Source organism: Phyllobates terribilis, unplaced genomic scaffold (assembly GCF_046119375.1).
Source record: "Phyllobates terribilis strain yellow unplaced genomic scaffold, ASM4611937v1 Scaffold_5__5_contigs__length_657084704, whole genome shotgun sequence".
NCBI lineage: Eukaryota > Metazoa > Chordata > Amphibia > Anura > Dendrobatidae > Phyllobates > Phyllobates terribilis.
In genome coordinates this window covers 252,478,191-252,500,936 of record NW_027362765.1, presented here as the reverse complement: position 1 = coordinate 252,500,936, position 22,746 = coordinate 252,478,191, and the positions used below count along the sequence as shown (strand labels likewise).

The 22,746-nt window shown below is 41.2% G+C and overlaps 1 protein-coding gene across 1 annotated transcript in view; it reads left to right on the top strand.

Moving 5' to 3' along the window:
• The window catches only part of GGA3 (golgi associated, gamma adaptin ear containing, ARF binding protein 3), a 28,831-nt gene extending 10,614 nt beyond the window's left edge, over positions 1-18,217 (top strand). The window contains exons 6-17 of the mRNA XM_073684026.1: positions 3,895-3,998; positions 4,082-4,162; positions 5,889-6,026; positions 7,575-7,656; positions 9,166-9,282; positions 11,663-11,911; positions 12,161-12,213; positions 12,314-12,552; positions 12,642-12,871; positions 16,189-16,358; positions 16,622-16,732; positions 17,653-18,217. Of these exons, the coding sequence (XP_073540127.1) occupies positions 3,895-3,998; positions 4,082-4,162; positions 5,889-6,026; positions 7,575-7,656; positions 9,166-9,282; positions 11,663-11,911; positions 12,161-12,213; positions 12,314-12,552; positions 12,642-12,871; positions 16,189-16,358; positions 16,622-16,732; positions 17,653-17,763 (1,685 nt within the window). The 3' untranslated portion in view covers positions 17,764-18,217. The remainder of the gene's footprint in view (positions 1-3,894; positions 3,999-4,081; positions 4,163-5,888; positions 6,027-7,574; positions 7,657-9,165; positions 9,283-11,662; positions 11,912-12,160; positions 12,214-12,313; positions 12,553-12,641; positions 12,872-16,188; positions 16,359-16,621; positions 16,733-17,652) is intronic.
• Positions 18,218-22,746: the final 4,529 nt, after the last annotated feature.

Sequence of the window (22,746 nt, the reverse complement as noted above, 5' to 3'; positions counted from 1 at the left end):
TACATGCCAATGGTTCAGTTGCTAGGGCAAAAAGGAGGGGTGACAAGGGGCAGCCTTGTCTTGTGCCCTTTTCCAATGTTAATCTCTCTGACAAAATCCCATTTACTCTAAGTTTAGCATTTGGTGGATGATAAAATTGGGACCCAATACCATTTTCCCCATGACAGCCCACAAATATCCCCACTCGACGCTGTCAATTGTTTTGGCAGCGTCGAGGGAAAGCGCTGCCCTGCACCCTTCTTCCTTTGTTTAACTGGAGATTTAGGAAAAGTCGCCTACGGTAGATTTATTTGGCATGTAGCCTGATTGATCACCATGTATTAAATCCGTGATGATTATCTGTATGTTAACAAGTATTTTAGCCAGAAACACAACATCTACCTGTAATAGGGATATAGGACGATGGGAATCTGAATTAGTTGGCTCTTTCCAGGTTTTAATATTAAAACTATTGTTTCTACAGTCATTGAACTTGGCAAATAACCGAACAGTCTCTAGGGAGCAGGAGTTCACTATATAATTTTTAGAAGTCACTTGGAAGGGCATCTAGCTCAGGGGCTCTTTCATTTTGCATTGTCTGTAAGGCCATCTCTAATTCTTGTAAGGATAGCAGAGAGTCCAGGAGTACCCTTGCCTCATCTGACAGATGTGGAAGGGGAGTTCTATCTATATATTTGTTAAGGTCATTCATATGAACTGATAACTTAAAGCAGGGGTGGGCAATTAATTTTCCCGAGGGGCCACATGAGAGACCGTGACTGTAGTGGAGGCCGAACCAATAGGCTGAAATAAATTCTACTCAATATTAATATTAACGTATTAATTATAATTATTTTATATTAATATTAATTGTATGACATAATGTTAAGCAGAATTAAGTATGCTGACATCCCCCTATATACCATATGAGCCTGCACACAGCCTCCTTTATACAGTATGAGCCCCCACATAGCCTCCTATATACAGTATGAGCCCCCACATAGCACTTTATATTTATTATGAGCCCTGAAATAGCCTCCTATATACAGTATGATCCCTCACATATCAGCCTATATACAGTATGAGCCCCCACATAGTCTCCTATATATAGTATGATTCCTGAAATAGCCTCCTATATACGGTGTGATTCCCCCACATAGCCTCCGATGTACAGTATGAGCCCCCACATAGCCTCCTATGTACAGTGAGTCTCCACATAGCCTCCTATGTACAGTGAGTCTCCACATAGCCTCCTATGTACAGTGAGTCTCCACATAGCCTCCTATGTACAGTGAGTCTCCACATAGCCTCCTATGTACAGTGAGTCTCCACATAGCCTCCTATGTACAGTGAGTCTCCACATAGCCTCCTATGTACAGTGAGTCTCCACATAGCCTCCTATGTACAGTGTGAGCCCCCACATAGCCTCCTATGTACAGTGTGAGCCCCCACATAGCCTCCCTTATACAGTATGAGCCCCGAGTAGCATCTGACGATCCTTTTTGCGTTTTAATAATTGTTTGAAGCATATGTCCTGCACTTTCTCCTTCAATGATGTATTTTTGTTTTGTCAATAACTGTTTTTGGGCTGCTGCCGATAGAAGGTGATCAGAGAAAATTCTCTGTGCCTCTTCCCGCTTTCCCCTATTCAGCATAGATTTAATGTATTTTTTCCCCCATTTTGTTTGTTGCAAGGCCAGGGCTAGTACTATGGTTATAGTCTTCCTCTTGCTTATTTCAGCTATATATAGGCCCCGGACATAAGCCTTCATATTGCGCGGCTCTTCTTTTGATTAGCCTGCCTGGTGCAACGTCATTGTCTAATCAAAAGAAGAGCCGTGGACGCCGCCAGGTTAAGAGGCGAGAGGCAATACTCCCTCTCCCATCACAGAGCACTGTCATGGCTGACCGAATGGGATGTGCGAATAAATTTTCACCAACGCTAATGACTGATTTTCCTTCACTGCTCTGTGGTTGTGAGGTCCTTGACTTACTGGCTCCGCTCACTAGCTAAGCCAGTCCCTTTCTTTTCTGCTGCATCATCCGTTACAAAAGGGGATAGCTTAGCTACTGAAAGTAGTGTCAGACGCTTTTTTAAGCAGACCGGAGGTACAGTACAGACCAAAAGTTTGGACACACCTTCTTATTTAAAGATTTTTCTGTATTTTCATGACTTTGAAAATTGTACATTCACACTGAAGGCATCAAAATTATGAATTAACACATGTGGAATTATATACTTAACAAAAAAGTGTGAAACAACTGAAAATATGTCTTATATTCTAGGTTCTTCAAAGTAGCCACCTTTTGCTTTGATGACTGCTTTGCACACTCTTGGCATTCTCTTGATGAGCTTCAGGAGGTAGTCACCGGAAATGGTCTTCCAACAATCTTGAAGGAGTTCCCAGAGATGCTTAGCACTTGTTGGCCCTTTAGCCTTCACTCTGCAGTCCAGCTCACCCCAAACCATCTCGATTGGGTTCAGGTCTGGTGACTGTGGAGGCCAGGTCATCTGACGTAGCACCCCATCACTCTCCTGCTTGGTCAAATAGCCCTTACACAGCCTGGAGGTGTGTTTGGGGTCATTGTCCTGTTGAAAAATAAATGATGGTCCAACTAAACGCAAACCGGATGGAATAGCATGCCGCTGCAAGATGCTGTGGTAGCCATGCTGGTTCAGTATGCCTTCAATTTTGAATAAATCCCCAACTGTGTCACCAGCAAAGCACCCCCACACCATCACACCTCCTCCTCCATGCTCCACGGTGGGAACCAGGCATGTAGAGTCCATCCGTTCACCTTTTCTGCGTCGCACAAAGACACGGTGGTTGGAACCAAAGATCTCAAATTTGGACTCATCAGACCAAAGCACAGATTTCCACTGGTCTAATGTCCATTCCTTGTGTTCTTTAGCCCAAAGAAGTCTCTTCTGCTTGTTGCCTGTCCTTAGCAGTGGTTTTCTAGGAGCTATTTTACCATGAAGGCCTGCTGCACAAAGTCTCCTCTTAACAGTTGTTGTAGAGATGTGTCTGCTGCTAGAACTCTGTGTGGCATTGACCTGGTCTCTAATCTGAGCTGCTGTTAACCTGCGATTTCTGAGGCTGGTGACTCGGATAAACTTATCCTCAGAAGCAGAGGTGACTCTTGGTCTTCTTTCCTGGGGCGGTCCTCATGTGAGCCAGTTTCTTTGTAGCGTTTGATGGTTTTTGCAACTGCACTTGGGGACACATTCAAAGTTTTCCCAATTTTTTGGACTGACCGACCTTCATTTCTTAAAGTAATGATGGCCACTCGTTTTTCTTTACTTAGCTGCTTTTTTCTTGCCATAATACAAATTCTAACAGTCTATTCAGTAGGACTATCAGCTGTGTATCCACCAGACTTCTGCACAACACAACTGATGGTCCCAACCCCATTTATAAGGCAAGAAATCCCACTTATTAAACCTGACAAGGCACACCTGTGAAGTGAAAACCATTTCCAGCTACTACCACTTGAAGCTCATCAAGAGAATGCCAAGAGTGTGCAAAGCAGTCATCAAAGCAAAAGGTGGTTACTTTGAAGAACCTAGAATATAAGACATATTTTCAGTTGTTTCACACTTTTTTGTTAAGTATATAATTCCACATGTGTTAATTCATAGTTTTGATGCCTTCAGTGTGAATGTACAATTTTCAAAGTCATGAAAATACAGAAAAATCTTTAAAGGAGAAGGTGTGTCCAAACTTTTGGTCTGTACTGTACATCGAGAGGGAGTTGAACACGTCTCTTGAGAAGGGAGTTGACTAGACCCTGGTAACAGGTAACTCTTTATGGAGCTGGGAAATGATCACCTAATCACACAGTAAATATAGCCTTTCCCCCCTGGGAACCTCTTTATATGATGTCTAACCTCAATGTAAATATCTTGTCCAGGAATTGTGCTTTCTGATCCCATGATCCCGGTGGATCGAACTTTGATCCCTTCACCTCCAGTTCGACCCAAAAATCCAATTTTTGACGATGAAGAAAGATCTAAGGTAGGTAAGAGGGTTGGTGCCAGGCTAAGTCTGTCTTACTTATGACACCTTCTCTTTACATAATGTGTTTTGTTTCCTTTCAGTTGTTAGCCAAACTACTGAAAAGTAAGAACCCAGATGATCTACAGGAAGCAAACAAGCTTATTAAATCCATGGTGAAGGAGGTGAGCATGTCCTCACAACAAACTGAATGTGACCATAACAAGATGGATGAATACCAGTGGGAGTGGGTATTGTCTGTAAATTGTAAGACAGGGGCTACACTGTCGCTTTGCAGTGCTGGGGTCCAGGGATCAAATCCCACCAAGGACAACATCTGCAAGGAGTTTGTGTGTTCTTCCCGTGTTTGTGTGGGTTTCCTCCGGGTTCTCTGGTTTCCTCCCACACTCCAAAGACATACTGATAGGGAATGTAGATTGTGAGCCCCAATGGAGACAGTGATGATAATATCTATAAAGCGCTGTGGATGTAATGGCGCTATATAAGTGAGTAAAATAAATAAATATTGTCAGGATATGCCATTATCACCATACTGGTGGGGTTCCAACTGTGTGACCCCAGCTGATCAGTGACACAGCAGGTAAAGCACCTGTCTTATTGAATATTGGCAGTTCTTCATAGCTTTTTCTTTAGGCTGCTTTGGCAAATTTTCCACTATCTTATACATATAAAGCAGTAAAACTCCCTTTTATTGTAGATATAGTTGCTATATAGGATTAGTATTAAAAAGTTAGGTCATTGAATTCTGAAAAAGTATACCATTTTCTATTATTAGGATCTCATCTTGCTGTCAGTGAATAGAAAATGATTTTTTTTGTTGTTGTGGAAACCAGTCCTGAAACTGTACTATATGCACGGCCATGATATTTGTAGACTCTGTTCTCACTGCCATCATGGTCCTCAGTCACATTTCTGTTATACATCTAGTTTTGTGAATTATTTTTCTTCGTACAAAATGAAAACCTCATTCTAGAGGATTTAATTTTGGACTAAGATGCATAAGTAAGTGCAAGTGTTTCCGTTCTCCGAGAGACAGAAGAGCTATTGCAAATGATACATTTTTAATAAAGAATATTAGAAAGTAGATTTTAGAAGAGAGAACTGATTAGTTTTGATCTTTTTAACAATTTGGATCCACTAGTTATTAAAGCATTCTCTATGGTATAAAAACCTCTAAATCCCAAACCCAATATAATCTCATATATCTGGAACATTGGAGATCACAAAAATTGACTAATTGATGAACAGCTCGGCTATAACATTACATCCACCTGCCTAATATTGTATGGGCCTCCTGCTGCCAATCAGCTCTGACCCATCAAGGCATGGACTTCACAAGATCTCTGAAGGTGGCCTGTAGTACCTGACTCTTCTGCAGATCCTTTAAGTCCTGTAAGTTGTGAAGTGCAGCTTCTATAGATCAAACTTGTTTTTCCAGCTCATCCCATTGATGCTTAATCAAAAATTTTGGGACCAACACATTCTCCTCAAATCATTCTTAAACATTGTCCTTTTGGCAATGATATTGCCATTAGGCAATATCCGTGATATTAAGGGGTCTGCACAATGTTTAGGTAGGATACTTAATAAAGCCTTCCTTTTATGGGAGATCAGATGCTAGAACTATTTTCTTTAAAAGTTTAGGTAGGTAGTACATGAATGCCAAAACTTCCAGCAGAACATTGCCCAGGTCATTCCACTTCCTCCGCGGACCGGCCTTCTTCGCTTAGTGTATCATGATGCGATCACTTGCACCCAGCCATCCACATATGGGGTTTTGGATTTATTTCATATCCGTACTTTGCGATGTGGTTGGGATTACAGCATTTTTCTGCTGTCATTTGCCTATGTGATGTTTCTGTTCTTCACTTCTGCTCCTGTAATCCTCAGGATGAGGTGAGAATGCAGAGGGTGAGTAAGAGAGTGCACACCCTGGAAGAAGTGAATAACAATGTAAAGCTGCTGCAGGAAATGCTGACACATTACAGCAAAGAAGACTCCTCGGAGGGGGACAAGGAGCTTATGAAGGTACATGATATAAGAAATGCAATAAGCAGCCAAGAATAGAAGAAGTGATTGGCATGTTTTGTGGAGACATTTTCATGTTACTAAATCAAACTCATCCTGACGTAATGGGTTTTACCTTCCAACTTCCCCATAGACATGAGTGCTTTGCTCTGCATCTCTTGTGATGGCATATCAGCCGGGAGATGAAAAATATTGGCAATTTAGAGGTAGTTGACAGCCCAAGCTGACTGTATAAACTAAGCACAAAGCTTTGTAAGGGATATAGTCCCTTTAAAAATCACACCTTTAGTGATCTAATCGCTGCCTTCATTCTGCAGAAGCGGAAGTTTAAATAAACCTGCTAATTAGGGGGCTCGGTGGTCCCAATACTCTATGCATCATTCCCCCAATGGTTTTGCATGCCCCACCTCCATCACTGGTGATTGACAGTACTGGCTTGTCGGAGCTTTCTCTGCAGTCAGTGCTTGCTCCATGGAAGTAAGTTCTGTCAATCACCAGTGACGGAGGTGGAGGGAATACATAAGCAGCGGGCAGAACGGTGCCGTGAGCCTCTTGGGCCCGTCAATCACCGATCAATCTAATTAGCATATTTGATTAAACTTCAGAACGGAGACAGCAATTAGAACACTAAATGTGTGATTTTTTTTTATAGGAGATATATCCCTACAAGGCTATGGTGTTAGTGTGCACTGTCAGTTTAGGATGACCGACTCCCTTTGAAATCGTATTGCCCGTTCCTACTCTCCCCTCATAGTATCTGTCAAGGGAGAAATGACTTCTTTTTCCAAAATCTGTGGATTCAAACAACTTCATCCTAATTTGTATGAGTTTTCTAAAATCTCTAGAAAAAAAACAACTTAATGTTTCTGCCGCAATTTTTGTAAACCGAAAAAAATGAACTGGAGTATAAGTTGGCATGCATGCAAAATAGGAGCATGTTCACTCTGGCCATCAAACAGACAAAAAACCAAGACAGAAAAAAAATAACCATATACCCTGCTGTAAATAAATAAGTAAAAGTAATAGTGCACATAAATAACATTGGGTACTTCATAAACACCCTTTTTGATCAAAAAAAGCATAAAAGACATCCCACCAGCGTCAAGGTGCACCCAAATTCGGGATGGTCCTAACCTCTCGTATTAAGGTTAGGACCATCCCGAATTTGGGTGCACCTTGACGCTGGTGGGATAGCTTTTACGCTTTTTTTGATCAAAAAGGGTGTTTACTAAGTCCCCAATGTTATTTATGTGCACTATTACTTTTACTTATTTACTTACAGCAGGATATATGGTTATTTTGTTTCTGTCTTAGGTTTTGCAATTTTTGTTAAGTGTGGCAGATCTGCTGTATTTTTGCTGCAGTTTACCTAAATAAGAAGGGTGAAAGATTGATTGTGGCCAAGGCATTATTTCCTGGCTAAGGAGAGGGGGTGAAGGCTTACAATGGAGCACTTATTTTTACTAACGTCTGTCTGATGCCTGTGTGCTGGACTTCTTGCTTATTGCTTACACAGTTGTGTCTAATGCAAGTTTCTATTGCTTGCAGGAGTTATTTGAGAGATGCGAGAGCAAGAGGCTCACCTTGTTTAAAATGGCCAGCGACACTGAGGATAATGATAGCAGCCTCGGTAGGAGATTGGATTGTGTATTGCGTTTATTTCTTATGTGTTGTCTTTACCCCTTCACACCTGGACTATTTTCTGTTTTTTTGTTTTTTTTTTCCTACTCCTCTTCCAAGAGCCATAACTTTATTTTTCCGTCCCCATAGCTGTATGAGGGCTTTTTTTTTTGCGAGACAAGGTACTAGAAAACTAAAAAAAAAAAAAAAATTCCAAGTGCGTTGAAATTGCAAAAAAAGTGCAATAATCCACAATTGTTTTTAGTTTTTTTTATTTACCATGTTCATTACATGGTAAAATTGACCTGGCAATATGATTCTCCGGGTCAGTATGAGTATGCAGATACCAAACTTGTATGTTTTTTTTTTAAGTTGTGCAAAGTAAATTAGGAAATTCGTTTAAAAAAAAAAAGTGCTTATGTAGCCATTTTGTGTCGCCTGAGCTGATGATTTTGTTTATTACCTTTTTGGGGAGATGCAATGTTTTGATCGCCTCTTATTGTAATGTTAAGGCGGCCAAAAGAAACGTAATTCTGGTGTTTTGAATTTTTTTTCTTGTTACACCGTTTTACCGATCAGATTAATTTTTATATTTTGATGGATTGGTCTTTTGTGAACGCAGCGATACCAAATATGTTTGTTTATTTTTTTTTCATTGCTTAATTTTTAATGGGGCAAAAAGGGGGTGATTTGAAATTTTTAGTTTTATTTTTTTCATATTTTAAAAAACCATTTTTTTTTTACTTTTTATAATGCATTTGTTAGGCCCCTTAGGGGACTTGAAGCTGCGATCATCTGATCACTTGTGCTATACATAGCAGTGCATCCGCACTTCTATGTGTAACTACAATCACGGTCTCCTATGAACACCAGTTAAACGCTGGCTTTGACAGGAGTATCATAATGACTGGCACGGGGGGGACTTCAGCAGACTCTTGGCTGTTATGGCAATCCATCGGCGCCCAGCTATCATGTTACTTGTTTGTGGAATAACGGTCCCCCCCTGCCGGCGTGTGTTAAATGTCGCTGTCAAAGCATTTAACAGATTAACAGCCGTAGGCGGAGCTCCACCCCACCTGCAACTGTTAAAGGCACATTATGGCTGATGTATCAGCCATCATCTGCCAGGAAAGATGCGGGCTCGGCTTGCGAGCTCGCATCAAAGACAGGGACATGACACCTGATGTAAGTTTACGTCAAATGTCATGAAGTGGTTAAAGGGACCTGTAGCTCTCCTGATTTATTTTTAAAGAATTTCCTAGAATAAAAATATCTTAATTCCAGAGCACCGCTGTGCAGTTCCTCAATTATTCTTCCTGGAAATATATGAACAATTTTACCACTCGGAGTTACCATTGTCCCATGTCCATAAGTTGGTCTTTAAAAACTGTGATACAGCCAGCACCGACTAGACAGTGTTAGTGTGTCTGTGAGCCTTATCCAGTCTTAGGACAAGGGCAATAGTAACACCCAGTTTTGGTCTTCGGTTTCACTGGGTTTTTTTAACTTTTTAATCCAGGGGACATTCTCCAAGCCAGTGACAATGTGTCTCGTGCCATCAATACGTACAAGGTTGTTGTAGAAGGTCAAGAAATCAATGGTGAATTGGATCTTCCAGAATCCACAAACAATAATGGTCAGTGCCATTTTATCACTAAGCTTGCTAAATACCAATAGCTGGAATACCTGTCAGGATGTGTGTGCAATCATCAGAAATCTAATCCATTAACTTAATGTATAGGGGGGCCTTTTTGCATACATTTTGCTGCTAGAGGGCAGTTTCTTAGGTAAACTAAGCTATTTAGATCCCAAATCAAGTGTTGAAAAACTGACATCAGAATGGATGCACCAGCATGCATTAAGATGGGTCTGAATTTATTTTTTTTGCTTTAAATATTTTAATTACATTTTTGTTTAAAAGGGTAATCCACTACTCGGTTTTGCCTCTTCCAAAATAATAACACTTATATTTACCTCTGGTGCCGACGCCATTCCAACAGTGTCGACACTGGCTCTCCTGGGGATCTTTTTGTTACGTCACGTGGTCCCTGTGGTCAATCAGTGGCCGCTTCACTCTTCCCTCTTTTGGACAAACCTCATACATCCGGAGAAAGTGAGCTGCTGCTCTCTCACTTCCTCCAGATGTATGTGATACAGTTCGGTCCAGAAATATTTGGACAGTGACACAAGTTTTGGCATTTTAGCTGTTTAATATTAATATACAGTTAAGATACAAGATACAGTTATATAATCAATATGGGCTTAAAGTGCACCTGTTAGCAGGCTTGTGCTCAGTAAACCACATACACTGTCAGTTGGGCGACATTACACTGATTAAAATGATACCTTGGTTGATGAAATCCGTCCTGTGGTTCTAGTTTAATCTTTACTTTCAGTTTGGAGATAATGATATGCCCCTGATTCGGGGAGGAACTCTGTGGTGGGCTCTGTCTGGTGCTCTGCTTATGTATTCCTCTGTATGGCTTTTGACAGCTCACTGATCGTTCACTGACCTGCCTTCTATTTTACCTGGCCCTGCACTACTAGATGCATTATGTAAAATAGGAGGCAGGTCAGTGAAGGCACATTGAGCTGTCATAAGAGCATACAGATGAATATGTAAGCGGAGCACCAGATAGAGCGCCCCTCACAGGCCGCCCCGAAGCACGAGCATATGATTATCTCCAAACTGAAAGTAAAGATTGCACAAGAATCACTGGACGGATTTAATCAACCAAAGTATCGTTTTAAACAGTGTAATGTCGCCCAAACAGTGTAATTGTCCAATTACTTTTGAGCCCCTAAAATGAGGAGGCTTTGTAGAAAAATGATTCAATCCTTTAATTAAACCTGAAAATCTACACTTCAATTGCATCTTAGTTGTTTAATTTTAAATAAAAATAGTGACATACAGAGCCCAAACTACCAAGATTCAGTCACTGTCCAAAGATTTCTGGACCTAACTATATGTTTGAAAGGCAGAGCGTGAAATGCTTCCTGAATGGCAACAGGGAGGGACCACATGGCAATCTCCATTAGAGCCAGCGCCAACACTTCTGGAACAGCGCCGGCAGCGGAGGTGAATATAAGTTTATTATTATTTTATAAGGGGGAAACATACTGATTAAGAAGGGGTTGTCAGAGTAGTGGACAACCCCTTTAAGTAAGAAAATCTGAATATTCTCATTCTAATTAATAGTGGCTATAAACAGTCCACAATGAACAAACTTTATGTACATAATGTATAGGAGTTAGAGTCCCCAACAGCAAAAATAACCTAACCATTTACCAATCTAGCAGAAAAAGTAAAGTGTAATGAAAAGCAGAGCAGGGGAGTTACTGGAGATGTTTGAGTGGTACTATTCTTTTATTAGAATATCTTACTGCTTTTGTTTAAAGCGCATCTGTCAGCAGGATTGTACTCAGTAAACCACATACACTGTCAGGTGGGCGACGTTACACTGATTAATATGATACCTTGATTGATGAAATCCATACTGTGGTTCTTGTGTAATCTTTACTTTCAGTTTGTAGATAATGATATGCTCATGTTTCGGGGCGGCCTGTGGGGGGGTGCTCTATCTGGTGCTCTGTTTACATATTCATCTGTATGTTCTTATGACAGCACACTGTGCCTTCACTGACCTGCCTCCTATTTTACATAATGCATCTGGTAGTGTGGGGTTAGGTAAAATAGGAGGCAGGTCAGTGAATGCACAGTGAGCTGTCATAAGAGCATACAGATGAATATGTAAGCAGAACACCAGATAGAGCCCCCCCCCCTCTCCCCAGAGCACGAGCATATCATTATCTCCAAACTGAAAGTAAAGATTACACAACAACCACAGGACGGATTTCATCAACCAAGGTATTATATTATCAGTGTAATGTCTCCCACCTGACAGTGTATGTGGTTTACTGAGCACAATCCTGCTGACAGGTGTGCTTTAACTTTGCGGTCTGACTTTTCATATTGCATTCTAATTTCTTCTACTTATTTATTGTTTTGTGATCAGAGGTGACCGAGTCAAGCACCAGTTTGCCCACTCTAATCGATCTGGCAGGATTTGAGCCTACAAGCCCACCTGAAGGCCCAAAGCCCCTTTCTGATGTAGCAGAGCAACCATCAGCACTGATCCCCATCCTTCCTCCACCTCCACTGATACCAGCACAGTCTAGACCTTGCTCCTCCTTGGACAGTCTTGCTCACATGAACAGTGCGACCAACTCGCTGTGCTTATTAGATGAAGAGTTGCTGCATCTAGGTAATATGGCCACTGCTGGAAGTGGCAGTCATGGTGTAATAGCAGTGTAATATATTACGAGCTTCCCGTGCTGGTGATATTACTATTATTATAGGACATAAATTATTTAACTCTTACAAGACAGAATTTTATCCAGATCTTTTTCATTGTTTGAGATAAATTAACAAATAATATTTTACTTCTTTATGGGCAAATGTAGGGAAAAAAGGATCATGTTCTATGCCTAATGTTACCAACCCTTTTTCTAAGGTATTGATGATCCACCATCAAATACAGCAATGGAATTGTGTTCAAGCTCCAAGGTATGGCCCTTTGCAAACTTGTCGCTCTTTTAATTTATAGCATTTCTTGTGAATTGTGTACTTGAGGATTTTCTTAACATGAGTCTTGACTGTCTTTCAGGTGGAAAGCAAAGAAATAGATTTTTTCACAGGACCCTCACTTACCTCAACAGTCACCCCAATATTGGCACAGCCAGTAATCCCCATGGGTTCTATTAATTCCTACTCCTCACCCGCTACCTACACTACTGTATTTAGTACTGCTCCTACAACAGTGCCCACAACTGCCCCTCCTACAGGGGGCATTAAACTTCATGAGCTTGAAGTGCTTGGGCAGCAACTTTTGGAGGAAGCAAAAGGGTGAGTTTGGCAAGAACATGTATTTTTATACAGGGTTTTAGAATTGGCCAAATTGCATATCTAATCACATTTTTGGTTTTCCCTGTTAGAGTATCGGCTAAGTCTGCCTCTTCTGTCACTGCTCCCAGCACGATGGCAACCCTGGCAGCACTGCAGCATGCAAATGCTTTTGGAGCTGTGGTTTCTGCACCATCGTTTGGCTCCTTGCCTGTTGCCCCTAGTAGCCCACTCTTCCTACCACATCAGCAGGAAAGTCCTCAGAAAGGCTCCTACATATCCCTTACAAATGTGACTGTGCCCTTGGAATCCATAAGACCCAGTAAGTTGTCTATCTCTTAATAAATAACTGCTACATTACATGAACACGATAACATATTATTAGGGCGAATTGCTAGATAATTATATTCGATGATGGCCAAAAAGATTACTGTGCACAGAGAAACCTAAAACACCACTCCATCGTTTTTTATTTAGTCTACTGCTGGTAGTGGTGTCACCTATCTAAATTTCCTGCCCCTAGAATTATACTCACCAGCCTTCTTTTACCTGCGCCACTCCGGTCTGTCTTCTGTACGTTGTCACCTGCCAGGTTCGCTCCAATGTTTGCTGGGCGATCTGGAAGTCACATCTCAATGTAAGTCTATGCAAGCAAGAATGAGGCTCTCATAGACTTACATTGAGAGCTTGTGACTCTTACCTCTGACTTCCAATCAAGTTGAGGCCATAAGATGGCGGTGTGGACCGGAGCAGCACTGGGAACAACTGATCTCTTAACAATCAAACGGTGATGGTATTTTCTATTATAGCAAAATCTTTTAAACAAGACCTTACACCAAATTCTTCATATTTAAATGGAGACATAATGGAATAGTGGCTGCAGGGCAAAATAATGCTTTTTTTTTATTGTGCCGCACTTTTATTTAGATATGTTAGCAATCAAAGTATTTGATTGCTAATGAGTTCATGTTATTTGGCAGAGAGTTTTCAATGAGGGGCGTGTAATTCTTCCTCCTGTAGGACATTGACTAATTGTGAACGGGCAGCAACAAAAAAGGGCAAGAAGCACAAGCCCCTAACATAGCTTAGAACAGGCTACTCCTGTATGAGATTTGAAAGACAGCCCTGATCTCATTGTGGAGCGTTTAAAAGTTGAGCACAACAGACATGATTACTGACACCTATGAGCCCTCATTTCTGGACAGGCAGTGTGGAGGGAAGGGACAGTACAGCAGAGGAGGAGAGATAATACAAGGGTTTGTAATGTGGTACAGCTAAATTCAGCTGTGCTGCCCCTCTCCTCGACATTGACTGCCAGGAGATGAGAGATCAAAATTATCAGTAATCACTTATGTCTGCTGTGCTCTTAGCAACTTGTAATGGCTCTGGAGTGAGATCAGGCTGTCATTATATACCTCACACAGGAGTAGCCTGGTCTAAGCTATGATGTGGGCTTGTTCTTCTTTTATTTGATTGTTTCTACTTTACTATGATTGGTCTACACCAGTGTTTCCCAAACCCCATCCTCACGGCCCCCCACAGGTCATGTTTTCAGGATCTCCTTAGTATTACACAGGTGATTGAAGTATCATCAAGGTATCAGAAATTCTCTCACCTGTGCAATACTAATGAGATCCTGAAAACATGACCTGTGGGGGGCCATGAGGATGGAGTTTGGGAAACAGTGGTCTACACCATACAATGGGAAGAAGTACGTGCCCCCAATGAAAACTCTCTGATTTCAACCACTTGGATTTAAAGGGTATTTCTATCTCCAAGTTCCTATTCTAATATGTTGTAGATGTAGTAATAATAATAGAAAATACCTTTAATTAGAAATGTAGTATAGTTCTTCTGATTCACTATGTAAATTACCCCATGTGCAGGCTATTGCAGTAGCTTAGGTATCCATAGTTACGACCACTCATATAGTGACAGTTGGCTGTTAATGGTTGTAACCATGGATACCTAAGTACCCTGCACGTGGGGTAAGTGACATAGCGAATCAGAAGAACTGTACTACATTTCTAACTGGAGGTATTTGCTAATATTATTATTATTACATCTACTACACATTGGGATAGGATCTTGGAGATGCGAATACCCCTTAATGAAAATTAACTCACAAGATACCAAATACTTTGATTGCTAATATCACCGCAAGGGATAGGCAAAATGTTAAAAAAAAAATAAAATATGTTTTATTCTGCTCTGCAACCATCATGTGTCCAGTTCAACCTGAACAATTTGGTGAAAGGTCCTCTTTAACATAGCATTAGCAGTTCTTTAGGTGTGCACCAAGTAGTTGATATGATGCCTGCTACACATTAGAATTACATAGAAGTGAGTGGGCTACAATTTTAGCGCTTGGTAAATGTGTAAGGCCTGGGCCACACTGTGCCTTTTTGTAGCGCTACTGATTGATTTTTACTATTTAGCTACTTTTGCAGTTCAAAGCAGTACGTTGAGTTGTATGCATTTTGGTGGACTGCAGCTGCCACTTAATAGTTAAAATCAGTAGTATTACAAAAAGTCGCAGTATAACCCAGGCCTAATCTTTGTAATGTTCAGGGGATGTTATTGAGAAAAAAATACATTTGTAGACATTATATTTGATTCTCTGTTTATATTGTATTCCTTATTGATTTATACAGTTATATTCTAATTGTCTTACTGAAAACTTTGAGGCTATGTGCCCGCGAAGCAGAAATGCTGCAGATTTTTTCCACATCTCCCTGGCAGGAAAAACGCATGCGGATTGTACATGTGTTTTTCCTGCCAGGTAGAAGCGTTTGTCAAGCGTTTCCACATGCATTTCTGCATGCGGGTTGACAAGCGCTTTCCATGCTATTTTAGCATCACTTGGAAAGTGCTTGACAACTTGGTCACACTATATAAATCCATGCAACCGGCATGGATTTATATAGTGTGACCAAGTTAATAGTTGAAAAAAGAATAAAAATGGTAAAAAATAAAAAAAAACACATTTATACTTACCGTCTGATGGCCCCCGGTCTTTTCTCCGGTGCGTCCGGTCTCTTGTACGGCTCGCGGTGGTCTTAAAGGACCTTTCATGACGTCATTTAGTCATGTGATCGGTCACACGACTGCCGCCGTCAGCGGTCGCGTGACCTGTCGCATGACTAAATGACGTCATGGAAGGTACTTTTAGACCATCACGAGCCGCTGGGGAGCCAGGACGCATCATACAGGAGACCGTGGCCCATCGGAAGGTGAGTATAATGTATTTTTTTTACAGGTACTATGGTACCCAGGTCTGGGGGAGAGTCTCCTCTTCTCCAGACCCGGATACCATCCGCACATTGAATCGCTTAATATCCGCATATGTAGTCTTGCGAATATTAAGTGATTCAATGCAAGTCAATGGCGGCAATTACGCTGCGTGACCGCAAAATTAATGGACATGCTGCTTATTTTTTCGCAATGATAATCCGCAGCAGAAATTCCCGCAGCATGTGCACAGCACATGCGGATTATCATTGGGGACCATGGGGCACATATTACCAACCATTTAAGCGTTTTCGCTGTGGAAATTCCGCAGCAAAAACGCTTGAAAAACGCATAGTGGGCACGCAGCCTGAAATAGAGAAAAAAAAAAATGATATCATTGTATTCCAGGTTCCCTTCTCCCTCTGACGGCTTACGATAAGAATGGCTTTCGTATATTGCTGCACTTTGCTAAGGATTGTCCACCTGATCGTCCCGATGTCCTGGTGGTAATCATCTCTATGATTAATACAGCTCCCTTGCTAATCCAAAAAATTCTATTTCAGGCTGCCGTTCCGAAGGTGAGTAAACAACGTCTTTACCATAATGTACTTATGTACCTAGGATCTAATGCTTTATATTAACGTGGAATAACAGGTCGTAATGCCTACGGGTGAAGCAGAGTTTTAAAAGGTGAAATTTATTCCTCTTTTATTGGACATTGATGATATACACTAGGACTATTCAGGGAGTGTCTGACTAAAAAAAAGATATAGGGAAAGTTGGAGTATAATTAATGTGATGATAATTAATAAAATGATTGGAACTGTCTGTTTAAATTTAGACAATGAAGGTGAAGCTGCAGCCTGCATCTGGGACAGACCTAGCAGCATTCAATCCCATCTTGCCCCCAGCATCAATTACACAAGTCATGTTACTGGCAAATCCTCTGAAGGTAAGTAGGATGAGCTGCAGTTGTCGGCAGTGTATGGAGTTGTGCTGTTCTGCTCTCCGATTTACATCCCGCCACCAAAACAGCTGATAATAACTGTTTGGTAAAGGTCCGGTGACCCTACCAATCTGATATATGTGACCTGTTCAAAGGGGTTCTCCCCTACTTTGATATTGATGACCTATTCTTAAAGGGGTTGCTCGGCCTTAGGCTACAAGTCTGTGGTTACTCTTTAATCACAAAATTGTGAATCCACACATCACGTGCACTGCGCGCTGGGAGGATTCTCCAGTGCTGGCGGTAGACGCGTGACTGCATGTATGCAATTTGCATACATGCGGTCACATGCCATCTAGATGGGGGCGGTCTTACTCAATGCAAGTTTATCAAGCGATTTCGTACAAGTCTAGTCGGAATGTGGCTGGAAGTATGCATATAGCATAATTGCTGTCACATGACTGCTCGCTGGAGAATTTTCAAAGCATGCAGTGAGTGCGATGTGAGGATTAACAAGTCTGTAGTAGCATAGGATACAAGTCTGCAGTCACTTGAAGGCCGGACAACCCCTTTAAAAGGCAATCTGTCAGCACCAAATTACTGTTCAAATCAAGCACAGGCTTGGTGCACCTTACCATGGCCAAACACTTAAGTGCAACTTCCCAACTATCTCATGTAAAACATGAGCTGTCAATCCTAGAAGAGAAAGCTGGCGATATATGCCAAATAAGGTGTGCTGAACTGTTTGGTTATGCCTAGGATGCACCGGGCGCCTGTGCTTCGTTTGAAAAGTCATTTTCTGCCGACTCCTGTTACACCTTGAATAATTCCTTTGAGATATGGCATTGATATAACTAAGTTGCTTGGGGACTTTGTGGTCAGCTATGCATTTTTAAATGCACATTTTGTATTTATTTTTCCTGCAGGATAAAGTGCGGCTCAGGTATAAATTGTCCTTTGCGCTCGGAGAGGAATGCAGCACTGAGGTGGGGGAAGTGGACCAATTCCCAGACTCCGATCAGTGGGGAAAGTTATGACCAGAGATTTATATTTTTTTAATTCAGACTGTGATACTGAATGTGAGGTGACGTTGCTTCAGAATTCAGGTTGTTTACAAGACTCGATGTAGCAAGTAACGGGACCCTTTCAGCACTTTATTCAGATTTTCCCAAATGGATGCCTTCATTAACCATTAAGGCTCTCAATCGTTTACTGCATTCATCATCATACTTCTGTTTATAAGATGCCCCATAAACCTGTGTCCTGTAAACATAAACGGCTAGGGTTTCAGACGGTCCTGTTTTTTTTTCTGTATACAGTATTATGATTATTTATTATAGAACAAGCTATAGTTAAGTGTCAGAATCAATGGCAAATACAGAGAATCCTGTACTCCCCCATCTTTCATGTATTAAAGGGGTTGTCCACTCCTAGGACAACCCCCTTCTTAAACTAAATGTTCGGCTCCTATAAAATAATAAACCCTATACTCTCCTCCCGTCCTGGCTCCGTTCCAGCAGTGTCAGCACTTGCGATCCCAGGGCTGTGATGCGGTGGAATGACATGTGATGCCCGGCGCCCAATCAGCGCTAGCGTCACAGTCTCTGCCTTCATACGAACTGAACATGAAGAGGAAGTCATGGCTGTAGCTGATCCCGGACTTCCTCTTCATGTTCAGTTTGTCTGAAGGCGGGACAGTGACACCAGCGCTGATTGGGCGCTGGGCATCACATGTCATTCCACCGCATCACAGCCCTGGGATTGCAAGTGCTGACACTGCTGGAACGGAGCTGGCACGGAAGGAGAGTATAGGGTTTTTATTATTTTATTGGGGCCGAACATTTAGTTTAAGAAGGGGTTGTCCTAGTAGTGGTCAACTCCTTTAATGGTCTGTTTACACTGCCCAATTGTCCTGTCTAATTGGTCCTAATAGGCTTTACTACCTCTGTACCAGTGGGCTTATCTTGGCAAAAGCTTTATTCTCACGACTCGTGCCCAAGTGAACAGTGCATCAGACTTATTGGGAAGCAGCTGCACTCACCTGGTTCAGGGAGCCTTGGCCTAATTTAGGCTATGTTCACATGTCAGATCTAGTGTTCCATGTAGAACACAAATGGGAATGCTAATTCTATTTCAACCAGAGTCAGACGGGCCTCATTGATTTATCTGGGGTCTATTTCCATTTATTTTTAGTAGGTAAGAAACCAGTCAGATCCCAAATAAATCAATAGGGCCGATGTGCTTCTGTATGAAAAAGGAATGCACAGGATCCTAATTCCATTTGTCTGTTGTAAACGATAAAAACAGAATATTAAAACAGTCATGTTAACACAGCCTAAAAGGAGTCTAATCGGGAAAGATCACCTTTAGACAATGCCATAAGAGATTAAGGCCGGTAGGTTGACCGCTCAACTATTCAAAATGGCTTGCGAGAACGTTTATTTTCCAGTTAAATCCCAAGGGGAGTCAGCATTTCACTGAACGAACCCATCCAGGGTGAGATTACAAACATAGATTTATGCTCCTTGCTTCTACATACAGTTTAGAGACCTATAGTATTTTATGCAGTAAAATCATTGACTAAGAGACATTTGTCATGTTTTGTTTAAAAGGGGTTGTCTCCTTTCAAGAAATCATGCTCCCCAGGTGCACTTTGGTGTATGTATATGTATATATATATATATATATATATATATATATATATATATATATATATATATATATATATATACATACATACATACATACATACATACATACATACATACATACATACATACATACATATATATATAATATTATATTCAGACATGTGGTCAAAATTGTTGGTACCCCTCGTTTAATGAAATAAAAACCAACAATTGTCACAGAAATAACTTGAATCTGACATAACTTGAATCTGACAAAAGTCAGAAAATGAACAAATGAAAGTCAGACATTGCTCTTCAACCCTGCTTCCACAGAATTTTTAAAAAATTAATCTCATGAAATAGGCCTGGACAGAAATAATGGTTCTTCTTAACTTAATATTTTGTTGAACAACCTTTTGAGGCAATCACTGCAATCAAACGATTCCTGTAACTGTCAATGAGACTTCTGCACCCCTCGGCAGGTATTTTGGCCCACTCCTCATGAGCAAACTTGTCTCATGTTTGAAGGTTGCCTTTTCCAGAGTCTTGCCATGTTTCAGCTCTTTCCAAAGATGCTCAATAGGATTTAGATCAGGGCTCATAGAAGGCCACTTCAGAATAGTCCAATGTTTTCCTCTTAGCCATTCTTGGGTGTTTTTATCTGTGTGTTTTGGGTCATTGTCCTGTTGCAAGACCCATGACCTGCGACTGAGACCAAGCTTTCTGACACTGGGCAGCACATTTCTCTCTAGAATCACTTGATAGTCTTGAGATTTCATTGTACCCTGCACAAATTCAAGACACCCTGTACCAGATGCAGCAAAGCAGCCCGAGAACATAACAGAGCTTCCTCCATGTTTCACAGTAGGGAAAGTGTTCTTTTTGTCTCATCTGTCCATAGGACATTCTCCCAGAAGCTTTGTGGCTTGTCAACATATAGTTTGGGAAATTCCAGTCTGACATTTTTATGATTTTTTATCTATCACTTCATTGGGGGACACAGGACCATGGGTGTATCCTTGGTCGTCTCCCATGAAGTCCACTTTGGATCAAACAATGATGGATTGTGCAATCTGATACTGATGTTCCTTGAGCTTGAAGTTCACCTTTAATCTCTTTAGAAGTTTTCCTGGACTCTTTTGTTACCATTCATATTATCCGTCTCTTTGATTTGTCATCAATTTTCCTCCTGCGGCCACGTCCAGGGAGGTTGGCTACATTCCCATGGATCTTAAATTTCTGAATAATATGTGCAACTGTAGTCACAGGAACATCAAGCTGCTTGGAGATGGTCTTATAACCTTTACCTTTAACATGCTTGTCTATAATTTTCTTTCTAATCTCCTGAGACAACTCTTTCCTTTGCTTCCTCTGGTCCATGTTGAGTGTGGTACACACCATGTCACCAAACAGCACAGTGAGTATCTGTAGCCCTATATACAGGCCCACTGACTGATTACAAGATTGTAGACACCTGTGATGCTAATTAGTGGACACAACTTGATTTAACATGTCCCTTTTGTCACATTATTTTCAGGGGTACCATCATTTCTGTCCAGGCCTATTTCATGAGTTACATTTTTTTTTAATTCTGTGGAAGCAGGGTTGAAAAGCAATGTCTGACTTTCATTCGTTCATTTTCATAGATTATTAATTTATTATTACTTTTGTCAGATTCAAGTTATTTCTGTGACCATTGTGGGTTTTTCTTTTCTTAAACGAGGGGTACCAAAAATTTGACCGTGTGTGTGTGTGTGTGTGTGTGTGTGTGTGTGTGTGTGTGTGTGTGTGTGTGTGTGTGTGTGTGTGTGTATATATATGTATGTATATATGTATGTATATAAATCTCGTTTGACTCACCATCCCCAGGTCCACCACCAATGGCTTTGGTGGACCTGGGGATGGTGAGTCAAATGAGATTTATATACATTGGCTGCTATGCTGACATCACAGGCAGCCAACTCAGGAGCTCTGCCAATGTAGATGAAACATTCTGCTAAGAGCTCTGTTGGCCGCCATGCTATCAATGCCAGACTTTGACAACAGCGGTGGAGACTCAAAACGGAGTACATTTTTTTGCTTTTAAATCAAACCGCAAACTAGGAGCAAGGTTTCATGAAAGGAGGACAGCCTATGTTCTTAAGTGAGAAACATTCCAGTCTGCTGTACCTCAAAAGGAAGAAAACGCAATCTTTATTTTACAACCTCACTTTTATCTAGATGATTGTACTGTAGAGGATTAAACAGATGGACGTCTCCAACATGGACTCTATAAATCCCAGAAGTCCTACCATTGTAAGACTGAAAAGTACTGTAATATTTGTTGTGTGAACATGTCACCAAGTACAGATCTAATGTGCGACTGTCACTTTAACCCTTGAGCATGCATGTTTAATAAACCTTTTGTTTGTTCTCAAGTTGTCATTTCTATTGTTTTACATAATTAAAGTAAAGAAGTAGAATACTTGTACATTCTTTCACTTCTGAATGGGAACCTGTCACTGGTGAAGCATGATAAGAACTTTTCAGCCATTATCAAACATTGTTGGTGAATTTCCCCTGTGAAATCTGCTGCAAATAAGTATAGTGCAAGATAATGGGGTTTAAAATATGTGCACTATGTCTACAGTAGTTCTGTGGCGGATTTTCTAGTGTCTATTTCAGCAATGGTTATTCTAGGGAATTTCTCAGGCGCTTCATTGGGGGACACCGGAACCATGGGTGTAGGCAGCTGTTGCCACCAGGAGGCTGTCACTAAGGCTGGAGTCACACTGGTGTATAAAAAAATCGGTCCTATGTTGATCCAGAAAAGTAGGACGAGGAGGGGCAGGTCAGGGGCCTGCCGAAGTCAGCAGAAACTTCAACTGGATGTGCATCCTTGAACGGACATGTGACATCATACACTCCCATCGCATGCTGAAGTGAGCTGCCAGTTTCACAAGAGGACGCTGCGGGGAGGGAAGGGAAGGTAAGTATTTTAAATCTGTGGCCATATTTGTACACTAGTACTATGGGGGTGCATTATACTTCATGGATGACTATGAGGTGCATTATACTACATGGATGACTATGGGGTGCATTAAACTACATGGATGACTATGGGGTGCATTAAACTACATGGATGACTATGGGGTGCATTAAACTACATGGATGACTATGGGCTGTGCATTATACTACATGGAGGACTACAGGCTATGCATTATACTACATGGAGGACTACGAGCTGTGCATTATACTACATGGAGGACTATGGGGCTATGCATTATACTACATGGAGGACTACGAGCTGTGCATTATACTACATGGAGGACTATGGGGCTATGCATTATACTACATGGAGGACTTCGGGGCTATGTATTATACTACATGGAGGACTATGGGGCTATGCAT